This window comes from Benincasa hispida, chromosome 11 (assembly GCF_009727055.1).
Source record: "Benincasa hispida cultivar B227 chromosome 11, ASM972705v1, whole genome shotgun sequence".
Lineage (NCBI taxonomy): Eukaryota > Viridiplantae > Streptophyta > Magnoliopsida > Cucurbitales > Cucurbitaceae > Benincasa > Benincasa hispida.
The window spans coordinates 64,122,613-64,134,993 of NC_052359.1; the positions used below are offsets into that span (position 1 = coordinate 64,122,613).

The window sequence follows — 12,381 nt, forward strand, 5'->3', positions numbered from 1 at the left end:
TGTTTTAGGAAATTAAAGTCTTGCATGCTTAATGTTGGGTTATTTGGTTTGTATTTTTGTTGTCAGCCCGAAAGGTCCATTTTTGACTTAGGAGTAACCACACTTGTTGTAGAGAAAAACTAGACATAGTGGATAAAATAGGGCCTATTGTGTATAAAAAATAAATAAAAGAAAATTAATTAATTGTTTGAAAAAAAATTGCATAAAAAATGAGATAATAGCTAGCTTGCCTGCAAAAAAAAATATAGTGTGTGTGTGTGCATGGATAGAGCTGAAAGGAGCTACCTCTGCCGTATCTAGTTAGAGCTATTTGGATTGATGTCCTAATTCTCCCAGAGTCTCGTAGTTTGTAATCTATACAAATTGTTATGAAAAAATAAGAGTTATTTTATTTGGCATTTACCCATATCCAATAAACAAAGCTCCATAGTTATCGTATGTAAACTTAAGCATGTATTTGAGATATACAAGTAAATCATGCCTTAAGTGATAACTTAAATAGGTCTGTAGTATAAGGATTAAGGAGGGATATCTGATCCTGGTGACACTACGGATATGATCCGCTTTGTAGAGGTTTGCAAGTGTTGTGAACTACTATAGATGGTAGATCCTGACCATTCATGTGGAGACATGCGAGGGAAGGTGTCCTATACAAAATGTTTGTATAAGACTGGACCACGAGATGACTAGTCTCTGTATATAATGTCGTTGATACTTGAGACTTACATCTCACCTAAACTACCATAGGTGACATGACCTCAATTCTGAATGTTTTGGGAACTCCTGCCTTTGAGGCCGATCCTTTGATTAGTATGGGTGAGAGTGGCTAGATTGCCAACTCAACATGCCTACCTTTTTGGGAACTTGTCTGATTTGGGAGCTGGGAACTCAGTTACACAAGATAAAATTCACTTCTTCCCCGATGTTGGGGTAAGTAGATAGATTGCTCCCTTAAGAGCTGATTCTGGGGCTTGAACATAGTGACCACAACTTCTCTTTGGAAGAGAGGACTCAATCATAGTAGGACTATGACTTATGTTCATTAGAGGGATCAGTGGTACGTAAGGAGTTAGATGTAACTACAGGGGCATAACGATTATTAGTCCAGCTGTACTTACCAGCGATCTGTGAAGGGTTATCGTACTGTTGATTGGTTGATATGGACACATAATATATCTGTAGTAAAAAGAGTTCAACTATCAGTCTTTAGTGAAGTGTTTGGCAGTTAACGAATGGTGGATCCCATGACTAAAGAGTTTAGTTAGTTATTCACGTACCGTTGGAGCTTCGAGCTATAGGTCCATACGGTCCCCTTGGTAGCTCAATGGATTCAAGTTGAGAATCAGTTCTTGGTGTTGATTTGAAATATTCAAATTGACAAGAGGAAATTCGATTATATATGATATGATCAGTGTATTGTATGAGATACATCAAGTGGAGGATAATGTAAATGAGATTTACATTAAGTACCATGAAATAGAAAAAGAACTATGGTTTATATGTTTCATGAGATGAACTATTAAAACTATAGGTTATAAATGTAGTATGGTAAGTTAGTTATCATATATATTTATAATAATATTAATTATTGGATAATTCTATCTTTTTCTCTAATAATCAATTGAATGGAAGGTTATTGGTGGTTTCATGGTAACCGTGAGATAAAAGGAAAAATGTTTTCCTATTTTTAGTAGTTGTTGAATTAAGATTTTCCATTCTCGGAATTACTCACAGAATCGCTATCAAGTGGATTAGATTCACTAAACGATAGATGAAGAGAGACTTAACGATCGTGGAGTGACACTACACGATAGTTCACTCAGCTAGCCATTAGCTAAACGGTCGCGGACCTTTTACAAAACGATTGCATAGCATTTGTTAAACGATTGGACATTGCCTATACAATAGACCTTTGTCATCTCCCATTTGCTCAATCATTTACATGATTGTTCTTCCTCCAGTGTCTTCCTTTAACCAAGTCCACACAGAACCGATACTTTTGATTCTCACACCGAGAATACCAAGGTAGCCATTATGGTGGTGTCGTACTCAACTCGACATAGTTCGAGGTTTTTTGGAGATCGTTCATTGTGTTCGCGGTGTTCGTGTGGTAGTCGCTGTGATCGTGCTGTGTTGCGGTCGAAGTGTTCGAGCGTTCGTGATTGCTATCTTGCTAATTAAATGAGTGTTCGAGATCAAGAGAGATTGGAGATGAGTCTTCAAAGGTATGTTTATTCTTTCACTTGATCTTTGTTAAGCATGCTGTAATTTCGTATTGACTGCTTAGTTTCTGTTTGTGTTCTATAATTGTTTATGTTCAAATACTATCGGAATTTGGAACGATCATTCCGCTGCTCATGGAAATCCTAATGTGCAATCCTTTAAGAGCCCTGCAAGAAAAGAGTGGATAGGTTCTTGGCGGTTGAGTGTGAAAGCTAGTCCTCGAAGTAAAATAAATGCCTTTTAAAATTTATGTATGTAAGTTAGGCACCCTTATCTTAGTGTTTCCCTCTTTTTTGCAAGTTTGGCATGTCCAAAGTTGATAACTGAGCCAGAGTAGGGGCAAACGGGATGAGGATCTTATAAATCTTTTACAGGCTGTGCAAGCTTAACTAGCAAGACTCTAAGCTCACTCATACGTGGATAGATTAAGAATTATTCTTAAAATTGTGCTACATTAATTGATTATAATTGAATTTCATTCTTGGTTACAAACTTTATTCTAATTGATTGTTGAGACTGGAGTGATAACTTTACAACTAGAGCCAGCATATCTTTGATTGTTTTATATATGATTGATTGTGTGCTTCTACCTTGCTCAAGACGAGTAAGAATTAAGTTAGGGGTGTTTGATAGCTCTAAAAAAGAGCTATTATTCCTAGCTTAATTTGAGTTGTTATTAGATTTTATGTGTGTATTGTCTTATTTTGTAGGTACCGAGCGATCAAGAGGTAGAACTGAGCATTTAGAGCTGAACAGGGTTTATTTGAAGCAAATTGGAGTTGATTTGAGCAACCAGGCTTCAAAAGAATAAAAATGACCAAAATTCCCCCGGACAACATCGCAAAATATACAAAGCCTCAACGCTCGCCTGGAGCTTGAAGACATAACACTGATGTGCAGGGCATCGTTGCAATGCTCTGGATCCTTTGATGCTAATCAACCGCGCGTGTGCATTCCATCTTCAGCCCAAATGCAGGGTAGCGTTGCAACGCTATGTTTAATCCTTTAAATTGCTCTCCTTGATTTTAGGTCAATGAGGATACTGAAATTCATGGAGGCCGAGGAAAGGCCGAGTTTTCTTCTTCCCCTTTGATGTTTTCAGTATCTTTAGGTTAATTTTTAGTTTAATTTTGGATTGTAATCGCGGAATGAATTGTATCTCATGGGTTTGTCCATGAATCGATGAGGTAATTTTCTATCTATTTCTCGGATCAAGAGTGTTCGACGTAAATTTCTTGAATTTTATTATTTCAATTGATGATTCCAACTCTGAATTATGTTTTTTCTTTGAATCTGTTTATATTTCCAAGCATGATCTTGAGGTTGACTTTTCACGCTTAATCATGCATGTTAATCGATTCTTAGTTCGTCACAATTTGCATAAATATCTTGCTTAAGTTCATTTCTGCATATTAATATACTGCTAAGGTCATAAGTAGTAATAGTCAATTGTGCATTTAATGGCTGTTCCTAGGATGCATGAGTTGCTAGGTTCAAAGATAAAATTGGTTAATTGAATATGGCTTTCCTGACAATTAATCGATATAATTAAATCCCAAATCTTAATACATGTATTTTTAGTTCTATATGACCGCTATCAAACCCAATAGGATTTAGAAGCATGTAGTTTAATTAAGGTATTGGCTTTCCGACCTTCATTAAGAATTAGGACAAATTCTTGGTTAGATTCACACTAGTTGTCCACGTTTGTAGAAGCTAGTTAGATCGAATCGAATGGGTAGTTGTACATGCATAATTCGATCATATAGTCAATTGGCTGAAAACGATGATTGAAATGACATTGAATGTCTAACTTGATCTGAGAACTAGATGAACCAATTACCATTTACATTTATCCATTACAATTTTATTTCTTGCAATTAAATTTATCCATTAATCAAAACCCAAAACCCCGTTTTTACTGTTTTTCCACAGTCAAATTTACTTTAAGAGGGAATTAATTTTGTACCTCCCTGTGGTTCGATCCTGTACTTACCACTATTGCTTTGTTTTTGTAGTGATAGGAGTAGTTCGGTAGCATAAATTATCTTTTGATTCGTATTTCTTTTGGGGGCAACATGAAAAAGGGCTCGAGCACACTTTACAACAATTGTAACATCTACAAAGCAGGCCGCATTCGCAGTATCACCAGGATAAGGTACTCGGCCTTATCCATCTACTACAGATCCTTCAGGTCATCACTTAAACACACCCCATCTATATGTCTCTACATACATGTTTAAGTTACAAAAGATAACCTTAGATGTTTGTTTATTGATTTTTTGTGTTAATGCTACTAATTGTCAAATAACATACCTCAAATTTTGTTAAATAAATATATCGTTTGTATGTTACAATTACAAATTACATGACCCACGAGATTTAGGACATCAACCCTAACATTGGGTACAATCGCACGAGAAGAACTTTGTAGACGGAAAAATTGGGATTGGGTTTGGGTGCATCAATTTCTTTCTGTAAATGGAAACAAAGCGTGCGCAGGGATTTTTTAGTTTTTAAGAATAAAAAATGTAAGACAAATTAGTTATACTCGACGTTTTAGAAATGACAAGAAAATATTATTCTTGACGTTTTTACTTATAACTTAACATTTTTTTCATAAAAACGTCAAGTACTTCTAAATTACAAGTGTCAAGTAATATTGTTTTTATAGTAGTGATAACACAATTCAGATAAACAGCGATCACATGCTTCCACACAAGAAATTCAATTCCTACAAGCACCCTCGTCATCTCTCATTTTTCTTTATTAATATTCAATAAATATATGGAAAACGATATAAAGGGCTAGAGATAAGTCCAAGACATTTACATGAAAGCGCCCAAATGAAGACCAGCAACCAGCGTGCATGCAAATATCAACCAGTGTGCAGATGGAGATGGAGAATTGAACTTGACATTATGGGTTAAGCTCTGCGGTTGGTAAATCATTAGTCTTATTTGTGATGTAATGCTCAAAATAAATAAATTTGAGATTGTGGGATAGAAAATGAAAACCTAAAAACTTTGAGATTGTGAAGTGGAGAATTGAACATCAAAATATTAAAATCTTGGATTAGGGTGTCAATTATTGATTACATATTTTATCTTCAGTTTGTATAATCAATTCTATTTCTTTAAAACAAAAACCTACAATTTAAAAATTATAAATGAGTTATGAAAAATTAGTTTTTAAAGACAGAAATATGTTTTTCAATTTTTTTTTTTTTCTATTTCCTCTCTAAAACTATTCTTTCCCTAATTTTTCTATTAATAAAATTTCTCCACGACTTTTATTTCATTCAAATAAAAAAGTATCTCTAGTTTTCTTTTTTTTATTTATTTAAAATGTTATTTTAGTTCAACAATATATATGATAGAGTACTTGTGAACCTCTGACTCCTATGTCATGAGCACATACTTTACTACATGTTGTATTATTCCTCTAACTAATTTGTTATATTTTTCTCTATGACGAGTTATTTTCTTCAAATTCTATACTAAATAAAGCACAAAAATTTGTAGACACCCAAGTATAAAGACGAAAAAACACAAAGATGTTTTATAGTATTTCAATTCGTAGTAGAGAAGCAACTCTGATTAACCTAAAGATTTTCAGTCCATGAACTTAAGAGTTTTAAGCATTGAAGGATTGACAACACTGTAGCCTCCATCGACCACAAGATTGAGGCCGCTGACATAGTTTGCATCGTCGCTAGCCAAGTATAGCGCAGCCTTAGCTATGTCATTAGCCTTAAGGACACGACCTTTGAGATTGGCCCAACTGGTGACCAAGGTCTCGAGCGCCTCCGCCTGCATCAGGTTTCTGGGGCCTGCAATCCCAGTGGCCACGATAAAGGGGGCAACACAGTTGACTCTAATACCGTGTTGACCGAGCTCGGCGGCTAGGTTCCTAACTAGTCCTAAGACTGCGCATTTGGAGACTGCGTATGGGTGCGATGAGAGGCCAGCAATGTTGGTGGTTGAGCTGCTGGTGAACAAAATACACCCATTTTTCTCTGGTATCATTACCCTGGCTGCATGCTTTGCTCCCCAAAATGCTCCCATCACGTTCACGTCCAATACCTTCAATATCATTCAATCAACTTATATTAATTAATGAGATATTTTTTCTTAAGTTTCTTAAATATAAAACAATAACAATACACCATCTTCAACTTGAACTTTAGGCTGGCCAAAACTAAAAATCTAAATGCTAAATGTTACTTATAAAAATTTTAGTAGGGAAGTATATTATTTTTAAGATTAAATTATACAGAATATGTTGAATTATAAAGAATACCCTATTTAAATTTATTTCAAACGTTCCTTCAATGAGAAGAAGTTCCAAAAACTCGAGAAATTTGAAATTATTCCAAAACAATATATTTCTTTTGTCTTTTGAAAAAACTTGGGTGCAATCACACTCTTCAATAAAAAATTGTCACATAACAATTAAATTAAATTATTAAAAGTTATTATTATTATTATTATTATTTTAATGTATAGAGAAATGAGGAGTATGATCTACTGCACCTAGGTATTGTCCATTATAAAAAGGCTAAAAGAATTGTACACATATATTTTAAAGAAAATAGAAATTTCAGGGTCTAGGAAATGATTGGAACCAACTACAAAAAAGAATTGAAGAAACTAAAATAATATAACCTTTTGAAAGTTGGACAAAAATTAAAAGGCAATCATCTTGTCTTGTTTGTTAAGGGTATATAAAAGGATAAATTTAGTTGTTTGTTATCAAATCTTAGCCAATTTTATGTTGTTTGCTATTTGAAAATTTGAAAATCTATGTGATTTTAGATAAAATTTTATTATTTTTTATTTGAAATAAGAATCATTTCCTAGAATTTGGAATGAAATTGAAGCAAAAATATGTTATCTCATAAGCTATAATAATAAACCTTTTATTTTCTTTTCTTTCCATTATCATCCCCACAAAATTTTATTGGGCCTAACATGCACTAAAAAACACAAAATTTTAATTAAAATAATTTCAAATTTTAATTTCCAAAGAAAACATTAGGTTGAACCCATATCCTATATTATATAGTGAATGATGTTTTGAGTTTGTGTATTGCTTTTTTGGTTAAGCAATAGTTTACACAAGGTGCAACTAGGTATTGAACATGTCTAGAGAAATCAATTTTCGGATTTTATTAATTTAAATTTTAAATTAATAATTATATTAATTCAAACCTTAAACTAAGTATCAATTTAAATCTTAAATTAATCATTGTATCTTAAATCACAAACTAATCATTGTATGGATTTGAATTCAGAGGGATAAATTGATATTTAGCCTAAAAGTAAATAATCCACGGGGCCGAAAACCAAAACTGTTCAAAAGTCAAACCGTTGGTCTGTATTTAGTTCTTTTCTCATATAAAAAGTTGGTTCGGTTTGGTTTTTAAAAACAGAGAAAACCGAACCGCATCATCAGCCTTGTTTAATGTATATATTACCTTGTCCAAGTCAGATTTTGTAACGTCCAATATCCCGCTAAAGGAACGGTCGATGACGCCGGCGTTGCTGTACATGATGTCGAGCTTGCCATGCCGATACACGGCAGCGTCCACCACATTGCTGACGTCATCTTCCTTCGACACATCACAGTGGATATAGCTTACGTCTTTGCCGAGTTCATCGGCGATTTTTTGGCCGACTTCGTCTTGGATATCGGCGATTATGACTTTCGCTCCATTTTCATGGAAAATTCGTACTGCACTAGCTCCGATCCCGCTTGCACCGCCGGTGATGATCGCCACCTTCCCTTCCAGTCTGAAAACATCGAAATTACACTTGTTAATCGAATGGGTTTTTTCAAAAGGTTTTCTCCATTTATTCTCTTGTTTATTTTGAAAATTATCGGAATAGTTAGGCTTAAAAGAAAATATTTTAAATGGTTTTTGGGCATAGAAACTTACTTTCTAAGAGTAGTTGAAGAGCAATTAAGAGTCATTATTCTTCAACAAGAAATGCAGAAATGAAGGAAGTGGTAGAAGGGAGAGGATTTTATTTTGATGATTCTGGCTGTGTTGACATATTTATGGGAGAGAATAAGAATGCTTGGTCAAACCACATTATTATTTTAGGGTTTTTTTTTTTTTAGTATTTATTATAATTTCCTTTTTATTTATTTCAGATGTGCCAAATTTTGGTGGGGCATTTAATTTTCTGTTGCTAAAGCAGTCACTCACCTAGTTTAGTTTCTACCCTTTGTTGAAAAAAAAAAAAAAGCGATATTACTTTTATTCAAATGTATTCTCGGTTTACCGTGATTATTAATTTAAAGTTTAATTGATATAATTATTAATTTAAAGTTTAAATTGATATATATCAATTTAAACTTTAATAAATTCAATGGCTTAAATTGATATAGTTATTATAATTTTTTTTTTCTAGGCACATATGAATTGGATGGTTGGGGCTGCCGTACCATCGTAACTATCCTATAGATATATAGACTATCGAAAAAAGGGGACTAATGGAAGAATATTGTTGTTTAAAAAACAAATTAGAACATAAGTATTTATAAAAAATATTTAAGTAAAACATGGCCTTTTTTTTTTATCTCTTATGGAATTCGGCTCTTATAGAGAGAGATATTCAGAGGGACCAAATGAACGGGATAAAACGGACTTGGACGGCAATGTAATATTTTATAAGGAAGAAGTCCCCATCTCTATAAATGATATATGCTTAGCACAGTGGCTATATGGTTATTTTGTTTTGCACTGGAATATTATTTGATAAAGGGATAAAAATAATCTCAGTTTTAATCAATTATAATATCATATTTGTCTCCAACAAATTTTTTTTATTATATCATATTTGCAGTTTTTCTTACCATATTTTTAAAAAATTTAAATTTAAATAATATCATTGATTTATACACTTTTTCTAAAAAAAAAAATAATACTTTATTTGTAAATAATTCACCTGTAGTTATAGCTTCGATTTTTATTTTATAAACCATTTTATTATTTTTATTTCGTAGTTTATATTTGTTTCCTTTCTTTTCTAACAATGCTAAAATCACCTCTTCTTTTTTATAATTAATTAAAAATCGTAAAATGACTTGATGGACTAATACAATTCTAATATTAAATAAAAGGTTCTCTAACAAAATAATATTGAATAAAAGATATAAATTTAGATCTTTCACTTTGGTTTCATTTCATTTTACTCTATATATATTTTTAATGTCCAAACTTTTTTTAAAGAAAAATTTGAATGTCCAAACTTAGTCTCCAACAAATATAAATATTAGATTTGGTCATCACTATTTTTTGTTGTTTTTTATTATTGTAGATTAATCTTTCTTTATCAATTTTGAAAATATATGATCAAGTTTGGACAATCGAAAGGTCATAGACTAAAATAAAATAGAAACTATAATATAGAAATCAAAATGGTTTAAAAAAATGACAAAAATTGTAAACAATTTTTTTATAATTAAACCATAGAATTTTTTATATTATTGATTAAAATTATGTTATAATAAGAAATAAAGTTGTAGTTATAACTTTTTTTAATGACATTATTTTCTATTTGAAAGTATATTGTACAAAAATATTTTTTAAAATTAAATTTATAATAGTAATAATAATTTCAATTTCAATTTTTTTGATGATATGAAAAAAATTTGGCCATCTTGTACCCTTGTGGGTTCGAACCGAGGTCTGCCGCAAAATTTTAGGGCAGCGCACCGATTATGCCAGACATATAAGATTAAATGATATTAGACTCTTTTTATGTAATATTCAACTGTCCAAGTCCATGTTACCTTTTCGAAAATCCTAATATAAACCCCTAAATGCGTCTCTCTAAAGGTCTAATTCCATAAAAGACCAAAAAAAAAAAAAAAAAAAAAAAAAAAAAAAAAAAAGGGAAATGTTTTAACTTTTACATAAATATTTTCAAGTACTAATTTGGTCTTTTTTTTTGTGAACAACAATATTTTTTCCCATTGATTCTCGAAGAAGGGTTTAAGTGAAGAATTTTTTATCTTTCCTTTTGTATTTTTTTTTTTTATTTGATGACTATATAAGAATACGACTAATTTAAGTTATAATTTATTAATTTCAAGTTAATGTATATACTATCTAAAATGAACTAAAGTGACAAAACTTTTGATTTTTCGTTTATTTTTATTTGATGGTTATGTGGTTTGATTGAGTAAGTTTAAATAACTTAAGAAATTTTTTATTTTTCCTTTACATTGTTATTTCCAGGATAATATGATATATTGAGTAACTTAAGTTATAGATTGGTTGTTTTGCCTTTAATTTCAATTAATTAATATTTAAATGATAACAAAGTCTTTTTTTTTTTCTTTTGAAAAAAGCAACCTGCTCTTATTATAAATATTAATAAAATAATAGATGATCATTGTTTAGTATCCTAAAACCATGTGTCAAATTTCATATTGTTCAGTATCTTGTAAATTATTCATGTTTGATGTTCATGTAAGACTATATCTTACTTGTCACTTTGTCTATGAATAGTGACATTTAGTAGATCTTAAAATCACACACATTGGTGAGAAATCCATTTCAAATTTCACTAAATTTTCATAATTTTAGTTATTTTATTTATTTATTATATTATATTATATTAATTTATTTATTTAATTTATTATTATATTTATATTCATTATATTATATTTCTCCATATCCGTTGTGCTCTTCAATTTCACAAACACATTATCAGCACAAGCTCCTATTGCTTCCATCGTTGAAAGTAGGTCCTAAAGATAAGTCGATTTTTTTCCTCTTTATTATAATTAATAATAAAAATGTAATTTTGCATATTTAGTACAATATTACAATATTTTGTGATAGTGTTGTCATGACAAACCTTACAAAATTAGAATTTGCGGCCCTTGACATTAATGACATTAATTATTTGTCATTGATGCTTGATGCCAAAATTCACCTGCATGCTATGAACTTGGAAGAAATAAAGAAGGAAATTTGACATTCGGTCATGACAAAACAAAAGTTATGATTTTCTTTCGTCATCATCTCCACGAGAGATTAAAATTGAGTATCATACAATAAAAGATCCTCGTATCTTGTGGAAAAAATTGAAAGAAAAGTATGGTCATAAAAAGATAGTTATTATTCTTAAAGCTTGTTATGAGTAGATGCATTTAAGACTACAAGATTTTACATCAATAAGTGATTACAATTTCACATTATTTAAAATCAGTTCAAAATTATTGTTATGCAAAAAGAAGATTATTGATGTTGGTATGTTAGAGAAGACATTTTCTACATTTCATGTCTCGAATATGCTCCTGCAAAAGCAATATCGAGAGAAATGTTTTAAACAACATTTTGAACTAATTTCATGTATTCTCATGGCCAAACAAAATAGCAAGTTCTTGATGAAGAATCATAAATCTCGACCAACTGGAATAACACCATTTCCTGAAGTGAATGTTGTGAATGTTAATAATCATGGTTGAGGTCGTGGTTGTGGTCAAGGTCGGTTGAGGAAGAAATAATTATTATTTCTATGGTGGTCGTTCTAATCATTCAAATTTCAAAAGAATCACACAAAAAAATGATGATCACAAAGGAAAAGCTCCACAAGATAAGAGTTTAAATAGTGAAATAAATGTTTCCGATGTAGAATGACTGGGCATTGGTCACGTACCATTCATACGTCAAACTTAGTTGACCTCTATCAAGCATCCTTAAAGGAAAAAGAAAAAAATGTAGAAGCAAATTTTGCATATCAAGATAATGATATTTTTGACCCATCCCATATGATAATTTTGGATATGGCAGACTTCTTTAAATCTCCTAAAGATAAGATTGACACATTTGATGAAACTTCAATTTTTTTTATTTATTATTATTTTTTTTATCTATCTTCATTTTTTATAGTAACTTTTGTATACTTTAAGTGTTGTTCTTCTTTAATGAAGAAACATAGATCATTTTCATATGATGGATGATTAAAAAATGAGCAAAGAATATTTATGTCTAGCAGACAGTGCAACTACACACACAATACTTACAAATAAAAAATACTTTTCAAAATTGAAAATGTTAAAAGCAATAAAGTAAATACAATATCAAGTTCTACAAACTTGATCGAAGATTATAGAAAAGCAAATATTCACTACTAC

General features: G+C 31.1%; 1 protein-coding gene across 1 annotated transcript; it reads right to left on the reverse strand.

Annotated features, from left to right (window-relative positions):
- Positions 1-5,837: 5,837 nt before the first annotated feature.
- Positions 5,838-8,219, reverse strand: LOC120092162 (tropinone reductase-like 1). Its single transcript, XM_039050392.1, has 3 exons — positions 8,165-8,219; positions 7,703-8,018; positions 5,838-6,308 (listed from the first exon to the last, which is right to left on the reverse strand). The coding sequence occupies exons 1-3, from the start codon at positions 8,197-8,199 to the stop codon at positions 5,838-5,840; spliced, it is 822 nt and encodes a 273-aa protein (XP_038906320.1). The 5' UTR covers positions 8,200-8,219.
- Positions 8,220-12,381: the final 4,162 nt, after the last annotated feature.

Coding starts and splice junctions, on each gene's coding strand:
- LOC120092162 (XM_039050392.1), bottom strand. CDS start 8,199: ATGACTCTTAATTGCTCTTCAACTACTCTTAGAAA. Junction 8,019..8,164: donor TCTTCAACTACTCTTAGAAA/GTAAGTTTCTAT, acceptor CGATGTTTTCAG/ACTGGAAGGGAAGGTGGCGA. Junction 6,309..7,702: donor CAAAATCTGACTTGGACAAG/GTAATATATACA, acceptor ATGATATTGAAG/GTATTGGACGTGAACGTGAT.